The sequence below is a fragment of the Zonotrichia leucophrys genome, chromosome 8 (genome assembly GCF_028769735.1).
Source record: "Zonotrichia leucophrys gambelii isolate GWCS_2022_RI chromosome 8, RI_Zleu_2.0, whole genome shotgun sequence".
In the NCBI taxonomy this organism is placed as follows: domain Eukaryota; kingdom Metazoa; phylum Chordata; class Aves; order Passeriformes; family Passerellidae; genus Zonotrichia; species Zonotrichia leucophrys.
In genome coordinates this window covers 10,406,810-10,426,535 of record NC_088178.1, presented here as the reverse complement: position 1 = coordinate 10,426,535, position 19,726 = coordinate 10,406,810, and the positions used below count along the sequence as shown (strand labels likewise).

The 19,726-nt window shown below is 36.9% G+C and overlaps 1 protein-coding gene across 11 annotated transcripts in view; it reads left to right on the top strand.

Annotated features, from left to right (window-relative positions):
• Positions 1-19,726, top strand: part of NTNG1 (netrin G1) — a 146,737-nt gene that overhangs the window by 92,561 nt on the left and 34,450 nt on the right. For 5 of the 11 annotated variants that reach the window (XM_064720331.1, XM_064720328.1, XM_064720332.1 and 2 more), the window contains exons 5-7: positions 7,673-7,699; positions 17,292-17,357; positions 19,291-19,350. In XM_064720331.1, the coding sequence (XP_064576401.1) occupies positions 7,673-7,699; positions 17,292-17,357; positions 19,291-19,350 (153 nt within the window). The remainder of the gene's footprint in view (positions 1-7,672; positions 7,700-17,291; positions 17,358-19,290; positions 19,351-19,726) is intronic. The other 6 variants (XM_064720336.1, XM_064720335.1, XM_064720330.1 and 3 more) reach the window with 2 other exon arrangements.

The window sequence follows — 19,726 nt, the reverse complement described above, 5'->3', positions numbered from 1 at the left end:
TTATCCACTCCTCCAGTCTTTTTTTAAATGACAAATCCTGATCTCTCTGATCTTATCATAAAACCATGCCACATCTCTGATCATCTGTGCTTTCTCTTCTGGTTCTGTGGTGTCATTTTTTTTATTTGGTGAGGCTAAAACTCCACATGATATTCTAGACATGACAACAACATGGCTCTTTACAATAACATAAAAATGTGCCTCTTCTATGTTTTGTTATTCTCTAGATCAGTCCTTGAGTCCTTTTTTAAGACTAAGGTACCACAGTTAAAACATCTCTTCTGGTCTCAAGACTGACTTAAATTGCAGGTTATATGTTACAATAGTTAGTTCCTGTAAAATACTTCTTGGGGCAACATTTCCTCATAGCAATTCTCGTTCAATACCATTTACCTCAGATGCTAACAGACTTAGAGAAAATTGCTCAGCAGGTGAGAATCACTCTTTCTTTGTTGTGAACATCAGTGAAAACAACTTATATTCAATATTAAATTAATTATTAATTTGTCATAGTATTAATAATACCTCAATTGCCTATCTTCCCAGTTAGCTCTCTGGGCCTCCTGTTTCTAGTATGATGGTTTTAACAAAAAACAATTTCTAACTTCTGTGTCCATAGGAAGTTGATTCTCAAAATACTGTGGTTTATATTTAAATTGGCAGATTTTATGCTTTTCTTCCCATCTTTCTCCATTGAGAAGACTTACACATTTGAAGGGTATCTTTCCAAAATCATCTACATTCTGTTGTTTTCAATTTCGCATTGGGGTTTGGATTTTTTTTTTTTTTTGCTTATAAGAGAGCTAATTTTTATAAGTTACAAAAAAAGAAATGAGTTCTGTATGATTATTCTGAGCCTCTCATACACTTGTCCTCCAGCTGCTTCCATGCTGTTTGCATGCATATCTTTTTAGATGTTCTTTTTACTTTTCTTTTATCTAACTTCTTCATTTTCATTTCCTCGCTCTCTCAAAGTTAAATATTACTGCAGTGGATTTTTTTTTTCTTTTCCTTCTCAACAAGCATGTTGAGTTTCAGTCCAGAAGTGGTTCTCTGATAACTACTTCTTGAATTGTGTCCTATGCACTGCTTCAGAACTAAATCAGCTTCTCTTCTTGTGGGTTGTCTAATTCTTAGGTACAAGCAGCAGTCGTTTATGGTATGTAAATCTTCGTTTCTTTTGCCACTTCCTGATTTAAGGCTGTATGTGTTGGAGCACATGAAGTTTTACATTACTGTGTAAACTCTCTGCACAGCCAGTGCAATTTCACTTAACTTGTTGCCTTTATGTCACCATCTCCATCGTGTGGTCAGCAGTGCAGCCCTGGTGTTGTACTCTCCCTAGTCAGGTGTGGATTCTGAAATAGCTCCTGGAACATGTTGCTAGAAATAACTTCCTTCATATATTACTTCAGTTCTCTGGGGGCACTTTGTATAATCCAGTAATACAGTGTTCCTTTGATACTTCTCCTTCCTCTAATTTTCAAAGACCATCTTTTTCATCTAAGACCAAATTATTTAAAAATTTAAATATATTTGAAGTTTACATGAATATGCTTAAATAAGATACAGTTTAAAATAGTTGTATAAATGAAACACTCTGAACTTTTTTTTCTTCTTTCCACAAAATAAAAATATACTCTTTCTTGATATTCTCTGAATTTGTGAAATTTGTTCAGATTCAACAAGAAGCTTAATGACTATTTCTAAATCTTTCCCAGCTGGAACTTCTTTTATTTCCATTGCTCTTTTTCTGCCATTTTTTTGTGGCCCGTAAGACTTTATCATACCTTTTCAAGCTACAGCTCCTGAAACAGAAGACCATTGCAGATTATTCTGTAGTCATAGCGGAAACCTTGACTCAAAGCTGTTTTCTTTATCCATTTATCTCTTCACCATTTTAAGTCACCCTGAGTTCTTCAGGAGAATGCAAAACATATTTCCATGCTTTACCTGTGAAAGACAGCAAGTACTCTGTTGTTTACTGGCACTAACAATATTTCTCCATTTGTCTCCACACAGCATTTATTTTATATTTCCACTCTATCTTATTGACTATTTTGTGATTACATTCATTCCCTTGTGCTGCCACATTCTATAGATAGTTTTTTCTGCAATATGTTTTGACACACAAAGTGAACTTATTGAATTTCTCTCTACTTCGTATTACAGGATAGCTTTTCTCCTCAGCAGTTGTATGTGTCTGACAGCACCAGCCCTTTTCTTCCTCTCATTGTTTAGATCATCTTTGGCACTTAGGTTCTTTGCTCCATCAGACAGAGCTGTCTCAGACTGCACTGAGCTGCCCTGCATCAAAGCCTGCTCGCTTTGTGTCAGTCCCTTCACCACCAATAACCTGTATCCAAAGTGCCCCACACTCAGCAGAACTCCCTCCCAGCTGTTACATGACTGTCGTAATTCATTGTTCAACATGAAACAAAGGATTGACCTTTGGGAAACATTGGTGGTTCTTTTCACTCAAGAGTCAGGCAGACAATCTCAGTTTACCAAATTTCTCCTGCAGTGGGTCCCCCTGCCATGGTACAGCCTCTGTCTCAGCAGCACAGCCTTAAACCTCCCTGAAAGGCAAAAGACTTACAAGGCATCCATGCAGGATGGATGCAGAAACAGTTTCTGGCAAAACTTATGGCACCTCCAGAAGTGCACTGGTGTTACCCTCACTGATGTTCAGTATTCCCCATAAATACTTGCTGACACAAAGCCATCCTGAAGGACCAGCATAAATGAAGTTGTCCAAGAAGTTGCACTTTCTAGTCAGGAATCCAGGTAACAAGGATCCCTCTAACTGAAAGGATCACACATCCTGCTTTCCAGTCAAAGCAGACTCATAAACTAGACAGTGTCCCATTTTCTAAGGGCCCATTCTCCCAAGTACCTGGAAGTTTTCCAGTGTCTATTTTATGACTTGATTTGAAGGAATGTGACACTTATATTGAAGTTAAAAAATTTTGCTCCTTGATGTTTTTGACAATGTGTTTCAAAGAGAAAAAGGAAGATATCAATCAATAAGTTACAAAACAGCAAAGCTTCATATTGCTCCTATTTTATATTTATATTACATACTAATATTAGTCCATGAAGCTTACAGAAGGTATAAAGCCACAGGAACATGTCACACAGAAGGCTGGGAAACTTAGAGGACAAAACTGCAGTGTATCAAGAGCATTCAGATAAACAGGAGTGTCAGGAAAAACTGCAAAATCTGCAACTGAGAAACTCATTTTCCTTCAACTGGGTATCCAGTGCAATAGCCAGCAAAACATTGCAGGCACATACCTAAAAACAATGCATTATAAATAACATGCTGTGTTTTTTTTAAAATAGGGCTTGAAAAATTATCCTTCAGCACTCTACCCTCTTGCATGACCCTGCTGAGCTGGTTGTTTGTGCTGGCTGTGGTGACATCTGTTGCTGGGAAATGTTTCTGTACGTCATTGGTTTCAAACAACTCTGTTTTTGCCATATACAGTGAAAAGGTGACATGAAAGAGACTTCTGGTCCTTAAGCAGCAGCAGCATGGGAAGGCAAAGTGTCTGTTTTAAGATATTCAAAGTGCTAAAAATAGTCTGAGTTTCAGGCTTTTCAAAGTTTCTAATATTCTATCAATAAATTACAATTACTTGAAAAAGAAAATCCTTTGATCTCACTGGGTGTTTCCTAAGCAGAGTTTTCAATACTGTTTAGACTCATTAAAACATAACATGAAGAAGTCCAAATTTTAAAATATGTTACCCAATAAAACAATAGCTGTTTCCTCTGTCCCATTTATTTCTGGTGATATCGCTTGGGAAAGCAGAGGTGAGGGATAACAAACTTCATCAGAGCAGTTCCTTTGGTATGAATTCAATCTATGCAAGAGGAACAACTGCAAAATTACCAGTAGCAGGAGTTCTGGGGCTCTTGCAATGAAACAGATGAAATTTCCAAAGAATTTTCTTTCACTGTGTGTAATCCTTTGTCTGACTACAGGTTTAACAATCCATGAAAAGTTTACTCCTATGATCATAATGATCACTCCCTTTGAGGGATTACAAGACACCAGTGTCATCGAGCTTCTCAGGGCTTTAAATTGCTAGAGAATTCAGAAGTTCTGAAATTGATGCTGAGCATCTGATATTGCAATCATGCCTCAATGGAAGAGCTGCAAAGGGAAGAAAGACTCACTGCAGGGAGTGCTGTCATGCTGCAGGGCAGATATTCTAGCAAAAGATTGGATGAGGCATTAACATCCCTGCTCTGACACTGCTATGAAAAGCTCTGTATTTTGTTCCTGTTTAAGAGTCCTGCCAGAAGCACATGCAGGCACTGACAATGGAGGTGCTAAGAGGGTCTGCAGGGTATGACCTGCCCTGACACTGGAAGCAGCAGTGTGGTCCTTCTCACTGAAAGCTTGATCCATTTCTTTGTGTTAAGGATTTCACACTGACACAAACTAGAGACAGAATCAAAAACTTGCTTTCTTCGCTAGCATCTGATTTGCTTTTTTCTTCATCTCAATAGCCAGCTCCATGGTAGCTAAGAGCTAAAACAACCCATTTCTGGAAGTAGGGGAAATGAGAAAATTACAGGGCAGATGCAGAAGATAATACGAAAGGAAAACACCAGATTTTTTTCCGCTCAAGTAATGCATATATATTTAGATGCACTTACAGTGAACATGTAATATACCAAACCACCACCCTCAAGTCAAGTCAGAAATAATAAATAGTATTAGTGACTTTTTCCTGCCATATTTGCAATTTCAGGGGCAGTACCAACCTCTGAACTTATTTTGCATGCTTTGCTTGATGTGCCTTCACTATAAATCTATTACCATTAGTAACCATCGCAGTGATTTCAACTGGAAGATAATTTAGGCTGAACATTGCTTTGGTTTAACAACTGAATAGATGTAAATTGAATCCCTTTTTGTACCTTGTTCAATAGAATTGTCCATCAAAGGAGGCCTGATCCTTCATCTCTCTAACCTGTCCCCATCACTTCACTGCTGCAGAGTACTCACAGATTTCAGTACAAGGCTGACTGGAAACGATCCACACCATGTAACAGACCAGGTTCAAGCCAAGGGCCAGCAGTGCAGGGATGACCCTACAGCCTGTGGGTGTCCCCAGCAGTGGGGGGATGATCCCACAGCCTGTGGGTGTCCCCAGCAGTGCAGGGATGACCCCGCAGCCTGTGGGTGTCCCCAGCAGTGGTGGGATGACCCCACAGACCCCAGCAGCAGTGGCACGGGCAGAGCCCTGCACTCAGGCCCTTGCCTGCCTCCACACGGACAGAGAGGGAGAGCAGAATCACACCTCCTGTGCCTGATTACCTAAGGACGTGCAGCAAATCCAGCTCAGCTGAATTCAAGAGCTAGCCTCAATATGTAACTCCAGATCTCACACAAACACTCCTTCTAAGAATAATTTCCCCATCATATGTGCGGTTTTCACAGAGTGTTAATAGATCCTGCTTCGTGGCCCTACATAACCAGCTCCTTTTCCAGACAAACTCAGAAGTGTCGTTCTCACTCTCTTTAGTAAGAAGGGCATAAAGTAGTGCACTATCAAGGCCAGTCACCTGACATAGGGATACCTGGTTGTACAAAAACCAGTCTGGTTACAGAACACCACACCAGCTAAGAAACTCTGTACAGAAATAGCAAAACAGCTTTTGAAACAGAACCTGAAGATATCTTTGCAAGGTTAATACAGAGCCCTCAGGCTAGCAGGCATCTTGTGTTCATTATTCTCTGCCCAGGAAGCATTTATCACTATGAATTCATTGAAAATTTTGAAGTACGATAATATGAGGCAAGCAGACTTGCAGGAAAACCTCTTCCTTTGCTACAATCTGTTCAGGAGAGAAAGGAAAGGATATTTGTATGTATGTGTAGGAGACAGAGAGGTTTGAGGCGGGGGAGTATACCCAAAGGAAATACAAATACCATTTCACAGCACAAGTGTGACTGCAAGAACACGGTTTTTGTCTTTTATCTAATATTTGTGTAGGTTCCATGAGTGTATAAAGGAAAGCTAATCCTGCTAATTTAAACCAGCTACAATGACTTGCAAAACTTGAAACAAGCTGCTATTGAAAATTCAAGGAAAAATATTTGAAAATTTATTGTCTTTTTGACATTTAAAATAAGGGGATAGATGTTCTCTTTGATTATCTTAACAAAAAAAAAACACTTTTTGTTACTATTGGAACTATGACCACATTGTTTTATTATGAGGATATTTGCATTTAGCTTTCAATACCTCATGGTGCTAAACTTTTGGAAAATACATGTTAATCTCAGCAGAAGTAGAAATAATTAAGTTTGCAAACAGCATCTGAGTGTGGGGTTGGGTGAGCAGCAGGTGCTGTCCATGGTGCTCTGCCAGGCCACAGCTTCCATAGGCTATGAAACCCCGGAGCTGCAATTCTGATATGTGTCCCAGGATTGATGTGGGGAAACATAACAAGTCTGGCTTTGGTCCCCATTCTGCAAATTCTCTTACTTCAGCATTGTCTTAGCCATGCGCAAGTGAGGATTTTTCCCAGCTTGACTCTGCAACCTTGCTGACATTGAATATGATTTATTCTCAAGACATTCCTTCACTTAATTGCAGAGTGAGGTCCATGCTGTCTCTGAGTAAGGCAGAACTTTAAGATAGATGAAAGAAGTGTAGCAGATGTTTAATGGAGAAACAGACAGATTTCTGCAAGAAAATGCATGCCACAAAATCAATAAAACTTTAAAAAGGCAAACTGTATTTAAGGAAGAGGATGCAAATACCCAGGATTTCAATACTGATCTGCAGTTTCTGACTAACCCAAGTGATGAGCCACAGTCCATTAACAATGGCATTTAATCTTAAGAAAATGGCATTTCAGGAAAGATTTCATATCCATAGTTTTGTGCTACACACAAAGCCTAGCTTTCAGGGCAGACCTGACAAGAAGCCAGTTCTTGAGATTGCATTATATAGCATGAGATCTCACACTGCTTATCCAGTGAAGGAGTTTACTCCTTAACAGCCCCGCCTCTTATGGTAAATTTCACCTGTCTTTGGAATGGTTTCCTTGCATTAATTCGGTTTAGGAATTGAAATGAACACAGAAAAAAAATAAATCAATGACAGGCTTAATCAATATGGCCAACCTACTGCATTAGATTGTTTCACTCAATTACATTTCTTTTACATAGCTTAATTTGGATAACTGTCAGGTAAAAGAGGGAAAAAATAGTTCTATACAATTAATGCAACAGAAGGTACCAACTGATTTAAGCAGCTGGCCAAAGCAGTTAGCAGTGCATCTATCCCTTGGTTAAATTACTCTCCTGGATCTGCATAATACATGCATGACTGATATTTTTATCTAGAGCATTAAACCTAATGGCTGGTTAGTTGAAATACAAAACTGTTCTGAACAAATTCATGAAGTTCAGAGAGCTGGTATAGATCCCATCTGTCAATGCATTTTAGTGGTCCCTGCAGCCCCATACTGAAAAATCTAAAAGACTGCATTTATAAAGGACTGGGCACATAATGGCAGATGCTTGAGTTTAACTATGTATTGAAAAAGAATTCTAAAGATGTTTTCAGAATCTTAGGTGTAATAGTTCACCCAACTACAGCAAACACCTAACTACACTTCTTTGTGTTTTCTTTCTCTGCAGGTATACCCAGTATTTCCAGTATTGGTAGTAAGTAATAAAACCAGTATTGTTCTGCATTGTCATTCAGCTTCATGGATCTGATTTCCCAACATCCCTTTCTGGTGTAGATAATGTTTCTCTGACAGCATGCCCTGTGGTGCAGGGGCTGTTTATTGGCCTTCCTCTCTGGCATTAACATGTAACTGTTATTATGTGGTCAGAGACAATGTCACTCCTTACATCTGCATTCAGCCCCGGATTTTCTGATCGATCTTATCAGCAGATGAGCACCGAGTCCTATACAACTAGTGTGACACAAAGAATTAAGATACTGTTGCAGAGAAAATATTTGTTGAGCATTTTGAAGAAAAGTGTTTGCTAATAACAGAAGTATAGGACCAATAATTTTCATGTATGTATATGTGTGTGTAAATTCAAAGAGCAAATGGAAAAGTTTATAAATGGAATAGCTTTCATTTCTATGAAGTAGATTAGCAAATGCAGCGTATCTGCTGGAATCTGCATTAACTCTAGCAGGCTTTGAACTCGGCTTTACTCCACAAAATAAATAGAATTGTGTTCCTTCACAGAAAAATGCTTTCCTGTATGTAATCAAAGTACCAAAATGCAACTCAAACTATAACAAAACCATGACACCGTTACATAAAGAACTACTATATCAATGAAAGAGATGATTACTTAAACAAAACATGTGGAGAGACCAAGTGCACAGCAGCTGAGCTGTGAGCCTCGGCTGAGCTCCACAGCTGAGCAGTGCACACAGTCATGGCACGTTAGTTAATTGCCAATAAAGCAGGGAGGGAGAAATGGGATCCCGCTGTGGCTCAAGGAAAGAATATTCCCCACAGCCTTAGCTTTGCAGATAGTTTGGGCACAACTTGCATAATACGGGACAATCACAGTTCTAAAATACCACAGTTGTTAAAAGTAATTTGCCATACCTGATACCCAAGTGAAAAGTTTTTCACAATTTGGGTAAAACTGTCTCACTTCATATGATGCAGGGTCAGGACTATAAATTTTTAATCAATTCAGTTTACTTAAGCTGATGAATAGCACTGATTTGTCAAGCTCTAGACAGGCAAGTTAAATGCCATCAAAACTATCTCCCTTGCAAGTGCAAGCAGCATTAGCAGCTGAATGCCACAGCATCTGTTTTCTGCTTTAAATAGAACAACAGCATCAATGACAATAATGTGCAAATGAAAGCCTTCAATCTTAATAATGTCATTTTCCTTCTCTAGTGTCTGCTCTGGTATTTGCACGCCTGCAGATTCATAGCGATGTGCTATTTTCAAAACTTTGTGTTTATACATATATACATTACAAAAAAAAATTAACTAAATGAAAGAGAATAAGTTTATGTCACCATTCTCAGAAATACTCCTGCTGTTAATAACAGAAATGGGATGAATGGGAAATAGTTCTTTGGAGTTTGATTGTGCTATAGTTTCTTAGTACTACTGTGTTGCATGGTCTATATGGTTGTGTTTTCGCTTCACCCTCCATACAGCCTTCGTCACCACATCTACCATTTCTGAGCATCAGCAGATGTTGGCCTTTGAAAACTTAATAGGGAAACTCAAATACCTTTTGAACTATGGTGAGCTGAAAGGATGCATTGTTGACCTCTTTGTATTTTACACTGGGATAATTGGTACAGTTTATTTATTACAGACAGAGAAAATTCTGTTTAACATTCTATAGGAAATACAAGAGTTTATGCAAATCTGTGTTTTATCTTTAGTCTGCTGTTAATGTCTTGGGATAATATGTGGTAGAATTCGACATGTTTCTTTGTCTACCTGAAAAGGGTGAAGTATGAGCATCTCTTCATGAGCACAAGTAAATACTGATACTCTGCTTGTTTTTTCCATGTGATTTTTCTTAAATATCTCAGGGGAGAAATAAGTCTACTTGCTTAATGTTCTGAACACCTCTTCTATAACATAGGAATAGCAGAATTTTTGTTAAACAAGGATAGAATCCATAAATTTATCCTGTTCTCAAATAGAATTTAACAGAAGTCCAATTAACACACAAAACCAAACAAGATTAATTAGTCGTGGCTGCCTTAATGGATTCTGCATGATTTTTGTTTTGCCTATGCTAACACAGTATTTGTTTTCGTATCAGCAGAGTTTTTCCCCATCTGGGGGCAGGAAGTTACTCTCAGGAGATACAGTTTGGGTTTCATTTTACCTGGCAGCAAACACCTACAGGGGGGTATTGGCTTTTGTGTGCTCCCAGATTTTTCTAGTTTATAAAGAGGATGGGGTTGGGGCAGGGGAGTCAGAAACACTAAATTTCCAGCATGCAAAGAAGATGCCACCTCAAGCAATGCTCATTTAACACTTTTTTGAGACTGCAATGAAAGCATGCAAATAATAAAATATATTCACCTGTGTGCACATATATGTATTATTCTCTTTTTTCCTTTTTTTTTTTTACCTCAAAGGATTTTGTATTAAAGCAGCTTAGCACTAAAATTTGAACACAAAAAAACACCAGTGGTCATTAGTAAACATCCTTTCTGATCATCTAGAAGAAAACAAAGCAAACAAAAAAAAAAACCCAAAAACAACAACCCAGAGCTTTCCCATTAAGGTCATTTGTACCTGCTGTTGTCTATCAGTTGAATAATAGGTTCTCTGATCATTTCCAGCATTCTTGATTGCAGTGCTGGCTCTTTCAGCATTTTTCAGCCATGTCTGAAAAAATACTGGTGAAAGTGTTAGCAATTAATGAGTCCCAAAACCATTTGATAATTTTAATCAATGCTTATATATAGTATGTAAATATCCTGAAAACTGCATTATTTTACTTGCTAAAATAATGATTGTACAAATTTTACATAGACCAGTGCATCAAAATGTTCATTATTGTGATGAAATACCATCACTACTAATCTGTACATGGATGCCTTCAAAAAGTTGAATCTTCTAAACTATTGCTTCTTTTTTTTGCAAAGCATAACTCCACTAATTATGCTAAACAGTTTGTTACAGAGGGTATAATTAGATAGAGGATAAGATAGACATGATGTGCAAATAGCTCTGTGTGGGCGATTATCACCTTAAAGCCTGCTGCTGGCAGATGAGTCAGAGTTTAGAGACAGACCATGCACCCAAGTGCAAGATGCAATCACAATAACCAAACAATATTTTCTGCTTTGTTCTCTATGTTTTTGTTCTTCCTTATAGTCAATTTTAAATTAAGATAACATTTTTTTTAATGATAATGAATGCAAGATGAAGTAATAAAAAAAAAAAGACTGAATGGGCACTTTCTTATTTTATTGTTTTCTTAACCTTGAAAAATCTCATAGGTATTTTTCTGGAGCTAAAATAGTGTCTGGATGAGTGTAGCTTTGTTTGTTTTTCACATTTGTAATGAAATTCTAATGTGGTAATAGATATCTTAAAAGGAGGTGAGAGTAAATACTAGTGGATTTTCTTTTCTTTTTTAATAACAACACAAAGTATTTTGGACCCGATTTTTGCCCTTTTGCAGTAACCAAGAAGTTCTCTTATTAAATCTTCAGTTGTGTGAGCAAAGCCATTACCATGCCAAGCTCTAGACTAGAGTCTATACCCAAGACATGTCAGCAGGGCATAAACATGCATAACTAGGTTGTACATTACTTTTTTATCATTATTTGAGGTCAAGTTTTACAGAAAGCTGTACTGTTGAGGGACCATTAAGATATTTATCTCCTTAAAGCATTCAAATATTGTCTTCAGACTGTATCTATTAGTTTGGACATATAAGCAAAATATTCTCATTTCAATTTAATTTTATCCAAATCTGACCTTCTAATAAATAATGTTGTTAATCAGGCTTCCAGTCTAAGGCAATCACCTTATCTAGATAACTGATTATAATATCAAGCCAGTAGTTGTTTTCCCTCCGTTAATGCTTTGAAGCTCTTGGAATCTTTTGCTTTAAAATTTCAATTTTACACTATATTAAAACATTACTGAGCTGAAAGAAAATACAAACGGCCTTTGTGGTATGATGTGCTCATGTGAATACTGGATCTGAGAGAAATTTACATTCCAAATAATTCCATTACAGATAGTTGTACCTGGTAGGAGTCCCAACAAAGGCAGTTTCCTGCTCTATAGCTAGGGTGTGACCCTCGAAGGTGAGGAAGCAGAACTGAGCCCAGCACAGAGCAGAAACTGCCTGTTTGCTAAAATTGCTGTGACAAAGACATAAATAAATCAAGTGATTTCAAGGGCAGGGTCAGAAACCACCAGTGCTGCCCAGGGAGCACTGCCAGGTCCTTGGGTGGGATTTGGGGGAGCCTTTGTTTCAGTTTTGCTTTTGCCAGATCCACCAATTTTAACAGATAAGAAGAGCTGTGCTCAGCAGTGTCAGACACAGCCACTGACAGTTTAGACTTGTTTCTCATTCCTCTTCCCGGTTTTGCACCATCATCTTGAGTTATTTAAAATCAGTCTATCAATCTGAAAACACAGTGTTTTCAATGCTTTTTAATGTGCTGCAATATATAGAGAACTACTCAGTTCATAATTATCTTTCTTTTAACCATTAATAAATAATCTAGTGATAGGATACTCTAGAAAATAAGATGGCAACATTTCAATATGTACCATGGTACCCATGCAAAGCACATGGCACTTGTTATATGCATGTTGAGCTCAGTTACTCAGGGAAGTTTACAGAGAGTAGAGATGACCCAAAAAGATATTTTAAAATCTAATTATCTATAAAACTTGGGGAGAAATAGTCAGAAAAAAGGGAAAAAAATGCATTTCTGTGTTACCCTTTCATCTTTTTCTTTCTGTTCCTTAACACATAAGTTTATTTCACTGACTAAAGCAAAGAATGAGGTTTCCAAATCAGCATAGTGATTTAAAAAAAATTAAAATCTTGATTTACTGTTCATCAGTTGTGAATTACTGCACAGTAATTCCATGTGATCAGACAATTTTAACATTTTTACAGGAAAAAGCAGAACCAGTCAAAATAAAAAATAAGAACACAACCCCTGCAAACAATCAACAAAGTAATTGATGACAAAGTACCTAAATGTTTCATTCCAAAAATACTGGCATTCATTGTGCACTTCCATAAACATTTTAATGGAAATACTTAAAATTGAAGAATTCCCTCAGCCCTCACTGTTTTGAGAATCAGCCAAAAATTTGTTCAAATCAGTGGTATATTTTTTCTGATATCTGAAGGTTTCCCGAGATGGATCCTTGGATTATTTTTAATCCTCTGAAAAGATCACTTTCTTTTTACTCTGCAAGTGGACACATTAAGGACTAATTACATTTAAATTCTTCCAACAGTTATAAAAGCTGTTATGGCTGAGGAGCTACCATAAAACAACCACATCTTCACATTTATGCAGAATTCTCCTTTCTTCAAAGGAACAGGTATGAAACTTCCTACATTGCTCCAAGAAAGATTGCCTAATATTGGCCTACTATTTTTTTAACTTAATAAAGGGTTGATAAAAAAAAATCAGCATTTCTCTCTTTCAGTGATTTAGATTTTGCAGTTTAATGAAAATGCTAAAAGGCAAATTTTATGTGAGGCAGATTATCATAGCTTCCAAAAGACCAAAGGAGATAGAAATGCTGTAACAATGACATGATGATTGCAAGAAATGGTGGAATATAACCTGATATAAACACACTTGGTTACTCCAGCAGCTACTAAATCTGCCAGTGATTTCAGTGAGCATTATTTCTTAACAATCCTAATTTTTTTGTTCAATATTAGCACCTAAAATAACTGTAATAAGTCCACTGTCCTCAGCAGGCATCTCTAATTGCGAACAGATATTTACTGCTGCCTACTCATGGTTTAAAATAGGTAGCAGCAAGGCCAGCTTTCTGTGGCTAAAGACATGAAGTTCTACTGAATCATTAAGTTTATACTGATACATTTTTAATTTTTTTTTAATTGAAAGAAAGTTAGAAAACATCTTAATCAGCATATCTCACTGGGGTTCCTTATTGTTATTAAAAATTAAATTAATAACGATAGTTGCCAACACAAGTGCTCCCTGTCTGCCACTAGTGAGCATTATTTAAGACTTGGAGATTTATGGGTAGTAATTTCCAGCAACTGCACTGTCTGTGGGCTGGGCCTGCAGGATCACCTGAGGAGGGGATCAGGCACTGTTGGCTGCAGCAGAGAATTCTGTGCTCCATCACCTCTGCCCTCATCCCTGAGCAGGGACAGCCCCTCTCTCTGGGAATGCACTTTCCTTTTACTGCCAGCTCAGTACTTGGTTGGAGTGAGAAACCAACAAAATGCCCATTAATTTCTGCCAAGATCGTGACAGGTTGTTTTCATGTGCAGCTGTCAGGTTGGAATTAGGCTGAAACTCCCCATTCATTTCCTTTATTTCCCCCATTTGAAACCATGATAGAGCCCATGGTGCAGATTGACTTCCAGTGAATATTTCAGGCAGATTTTCTTCATTTAATATTGGAAGTAGTTCTGATACAGTATGTCAGGAAGGAAATTAAAAAAAAAAAAGACTGGGAGGAGAAAAAGGAAATTATCATACATCTAATAAACATAATGCAGTAAGTTTTTTCTTACTTCAGAAAATTAATTTTTTTTCAGTAGTTACTTTCTACATGTAATTGGCTTTGGAACAATAGTAACTAAAGATGCAAAAATATCTAATGTAAATTTAAAATGTCATATCTGATTTTTTTCTCAGTCACACAGCTTGCATACCTCCACTCTCAAAGATGCCTACAGTAGCTTCACTTTTAAATAATAACACTCAAACATACATTTAGAAACTCTTTTCACATTTCTTAGCCTTGTTTGCCCAGAACAACTGTCATGGAATAGTCTACAGTAGATTAAAATAGAATAGAATTATAGAATACCTACCCCAAGATTCATTTATTATTCTGGTAAATAATGACTCTAATTACAAAAAGCACTTTCCGGGCATGGAACTTCTGGAAAAGATTGGTTTATCTAGTCAGCTCCTCTATAAATAAAGCCCTTGGTGGTAATCACCAAGGACTAGAAATATTTTCACAGGTTGCTGTGAAAGAATAACTAGCTGCTAAATGAATCTTCCCAGTGTCTGTTCAAGGGATGACTCATCTGCTCCAATGTACATGTGGGAATGACATCCAACATTCTTGGACTTGGACTTCTCACCTACCTTTTCAGATAAAACATTTCAAGTCAGTGCCATTAAAAAAACATTCAAAGATACAAAAAGAGACTTTTATCAAGAAACCTGTAATCTTGATGGAAATATAGGCCATGAATAAAGGATATGAGTAAAAGATACCCTCTTAACCAAAGATTGAAAAAAGCACATGACAGATGCATTAAGTCTAAGGAGCATTAACCACATTGCCAAGCAGCAGCTGGTTTCAGCTGGATATGACCCTCAACAACCTCATCTAACTTTAAAGTTGACTTTGCCATGAGCAAACTGTGGAAATAAATGACCTCCAGAAGTCCCTTCTAATATGGTTATGATTAGCAGTAATAACCAGTAATAATCACTAGTAATAATACTTAAATGGTAATCTCCAGGCATTGTAAACTCCAACTTTATTGTTTTGGGTGCCCATTAAGAAACTCAGTTCAGTGTTATCTAATTTAAAGGGTTAGGGAATTTTTAATTATTTTGCAGTAAGTCACAACCTCCATTTTAAGTTTGCTAAAACAAGCACAGATCTATAGCATTTATAGAATTTCTAAAAAATATGTAATTTTTTTTTTCTGCATTACAAGGAATAATATTACTTATAAAAATCATGATCAGGATAAATTATATATTAAATATTACTGATTATATCAGTTTGATTATGTAAAGTATCTGATTTACTGTATAGGACTTACAGTTTATGAAATGACAAATTCCAGAGGGTTAGTCCTAAGGCATTACAAAGTTCTTTGAAACCATTAATTTTACCTCTGGTAATACCTAGGCCTTTTCAGTTGAAGACCACTATACATATGGATTTTTATAGCACACCACACTGTACTCAACAATACAGGTAGGATATTTGAAGCTCCAGTCTGAAATGTGCCCAGTGACAACTCTGATGCTGCACAATGGCTAAAAGAAAAAAAAAGCTCAGGAGACAGCAGGACAACATAGTCCATAATGACTGCTTTTCCTTTTTTAACTCCTGATTTTTGTGTTATGCCTAATGTCCAGTCACTTTAAAATGTTTAGGTCAAGTCTCAGTGTTCCTAAATCTACCAAAATTTGACAGGGAATTAACTGTGCAAGTAATTTGTCAGTGAGTGTCTGATGAGGAGGAAGGTGGTCTGTCAGGTGCTTGGTAGCAGTGTGTCAGTGGAAGGGTGAGGGTTACCACAGCACCTCCCTAGGGACAGCTTGGAGATACTTCTTGTCATCCACTCTGACTGGGGCACTTGCACTTCCTATGTGTGGGAATTGGTGGATCTGACCTGTACAGGCAGGTTAATGTCAGTCAATATGTAGACTCTTTGAGAATCTACCTAACTGGTTCCATTTTTCTTTCTTCTGTTTTCTGGATTGGTAAAGAAAAAGCACAAAAATGCAAGAATCTGATGTAATTGTGTGATTAAATTACAACTGGACCCATTCAATTGCAGAAGACTGCCTAACAGCAAATGGCACAGTGCAGGTCCCCATCCTTTTCTTTCATTGTTCTTTGTGTGGGAGGACTTCAGGGACAAAGGCTGATGTGACCCTTAAGAAGAATTCTGTTTGGTTCAGACAAGACACAACCACTGCAGTACTCAGAAAAGAGTATAAAAACATGGTCCAAGTCTAATATTCAAAGCTAGGCAGATGGCAACAGAGAAACAAGTTTTCTTTCCTTCCCCAGAACCCCATCCCCTTCACTTTCAGCTCCAAGACCCAGCACCAGTCTGCTAAGGGTTGGCATTCCTCACTTCCCCAGCCCCAGAATATATTAATCAAAGGAGATGAAGATCTAAAGAGACACAGCTAATTCTACTGCTCCCACAAAATGCTTCATGCAAGTAACACATTTTGCAAAACTTCTAAGAAACTTAGATATTTAACGTTAAGACAAAAAAAAAATAAAGCTGTAAAATATATCAGCAGACATATCAGATGATAGGAAATTGATGAAACGCACAAAAGTGTGAGAGCCAAAGAAGAGGCCCACTCTACTGGTAAATATATTTCTTCTGATAACAGATATGTAATTCACTCAAAAGGCCCTGAAACAGGATGTTACAGTAAGATATGTGTCTTTGGTAAGAAGTCCATATTTGTCTGATACTGTCGTTTTATCTCTGCAGAGCAGATTTAACACAATATGTTCCTGTTTTGTTCCTGGTGTTAGAACTATATATATTGGCCTAGGATATCTTCTCATCGTGAAAAATTATATTTTAAGCCATAGAAGAGAAATTGTTATGCACAGTATTTTATGTCCATTTGGTGTTTTGGGAATCATCAATTGCTTGTTTTCTTGTTCACTGTGGAGTCATGTTCTGTTCTAGTGCAACTTAGACTAGTCCAGTAATAGCTGTGTGTAATCTCTGTCTTTGTCCATATGCTTGCCTGTTTAGAACAATATCACAGATGTAAATAACAAAACCTGATTTTTCCTGATGCATGCAGATCCTCCAAAGTTTGATAGGATATGGCCGAATATTTCTTCCCTTGAGGTTTCTAAACCAAACCAAGGTAGGATGCTGTAAAATTCCTAGTGGTCTAAAGGTACTGAAATTGCTCTCAACAAGTCCCACAGGGTGGCAAAAGTAATAACAATGATACTCCAACTCATTTTTCTCTGGTGCTAAGTAATGGTATCCTAGGAGAAAATAACTATAAAACAAACCTCACCTGAAAAGGGAGTGTTCCAACACTCAGACTGTGAACATTACTGCAAATATGGGAATAATAGACATACAGACTAAAATCTGTGATACACTGAAAGTCCAGGAAAATTTTGGACTTGTTTAGATAGCACAATCTGTATTTTGAGTAAATTTTTGATTTTTCAGTGAACAAAGGTTGTTGCTGTCAACATCAAACGCATTTTTAATGTCTTGTTTCCACTTTGTTTTCCCAAGTGAGCTGAGAAGCATTCTCAGCTTTTATGCCATCCACAATACAAGCAAGTTCTCTGCAGGAATGACCTATGGTTTTCTACAATTTGAGTGCTACACAAAAAATTACTTTCATACTGTCATGTGACAATTAGCGCTGAAAGAAACAAAATTACTTCTTAAGATGATCAATAAAACTAAGATTCTTTGTTAGTTGAAGAAGTATTCAGCTACACTTCACATTTCAAAGTGATTGCTCATTATAAAAATAATTTCCTTTTGTTCTTATTTACCGCCCTTTCCTCCCCCCAGAGTCCCTGCAGAAATCTGGCCTGTGGCTTGCTTTCATGTTCAAAGGATGTCCTTTCTGTGCTATAACACACAGAGGTGGAGGATAAAATGAATGAAAAGGCAATCTAGAAAATGGCCACTACACCAAATGAGATGTATTGGGAATCTGTTGGGAATTACATGGGAAGGGCTGTAATTAAGTCTGTGGATCACAATCACCAAATCAAAAACACCCCATGTGCATGTGAAATCTGCCATGTTATATATGCAAGTTTCTGTGTGCCCAACAAAACAGAAAATACTAATTGATCTGTGCTCTATGTAAGGATTAGAATTTGCGCTATGTAAGGATTAGAATCTAGTTTGGATTATTCACTATATATTTAAAACTAAATATCCCTGATAAAGTAATGTGTAGCATTCCAATTTGATTTAGCTCTCACTGTATTTCCCAAGTTTTTGCATGTCTTTTTTAAACAAACAAAAAACCCCACCCTGACTGATCTCTTTTCCTCTGCTCTCTATAAGGATTAGCCTACATTATTTAGAAGAATTTTAAATTAAACCATTCTCAGTTAAATTATACTTAGCATTTCTAATGGATTTCATTGCGTAATTATACTGTATGTGATCTAAGACCCAACTTCATTGCAAAATATGTTTTGAACAGCACAGAATTACTCAGTGTTTCTTCCCCAAAAATAAGAGTTTAAGTAAATTTAGTTTTGATGTTTTGGTAGGGAGCACAAAATACAAAAACTTCAAAGCATTTCTATTCAGCTTTTGTGTGTTTGCAGCATATTGTTACAGTGTTTAACATATAGTTGTAGATTAAATACTTCATTTAAGGATAGTGTATTAAAAGAATGATTATAGAAATCTGCCTATATCTAAATATTTTATTGTGGGGTTTAGGTTTATGCTAATTGGCCAGAATAAATATGCATTCAAATTCAATAAAACCCTTTTCAGACCACTCTGGTTATCATATGTCATTTGTCATGGATTGGGAGAAACCGCCAAATAAACGCTAACACAAAACTGCCAAAGTGCATAGATGTGAATTACATTCCCTGTCTTGATCTTGGGTGTTACAGCTCAAATAATTCAATAATTGATAATGTGTAACTCATTTTCTGAAACTTTACCCTTTCTTTACAAAAAAATAACCATTTTTAAATTCAGAAGTTAGAAAATAAAGATGTTTATTTTAATATTTTGATTTGTTCCTATATGACACTTTTTCTAATTTGCTGTTCATTTTATTACCTATCCAGTTGCTCCCAAATTAGCTATGTCAACTGTTTCTTCTGTTCAAGTTGCAAACCACAAGAGAGGTAGGAATTCTAGGATTCATACAGTGATCCCATAGTGCTCTGTGTTGTGAAAACATTGCACTGTATGAATCTGGAATATCTGTGGAGTGTACCCATTAGTTTACTGGTGAGGCATCTTCATTGAATACAACAGAAGCATTAAGTCACGTAAACATAAGCCATACAAAGAAAAATAAATATGCTTCTTAGACAGTTGTTGGTGGCAAATAAAGCAACATGGCATTTATTTTTAAAGGAGATAAATGTATGAATATGACTATTCAGATCCTTGCCTAGAAAGCAGATGTTTACTAGAGTCTTGTTTTCCTCAGTGACATGCATAAATTGTAAAAGAGGAAACATAAGCAGATTAGGTGAGGGCAAACAATCCATAAAA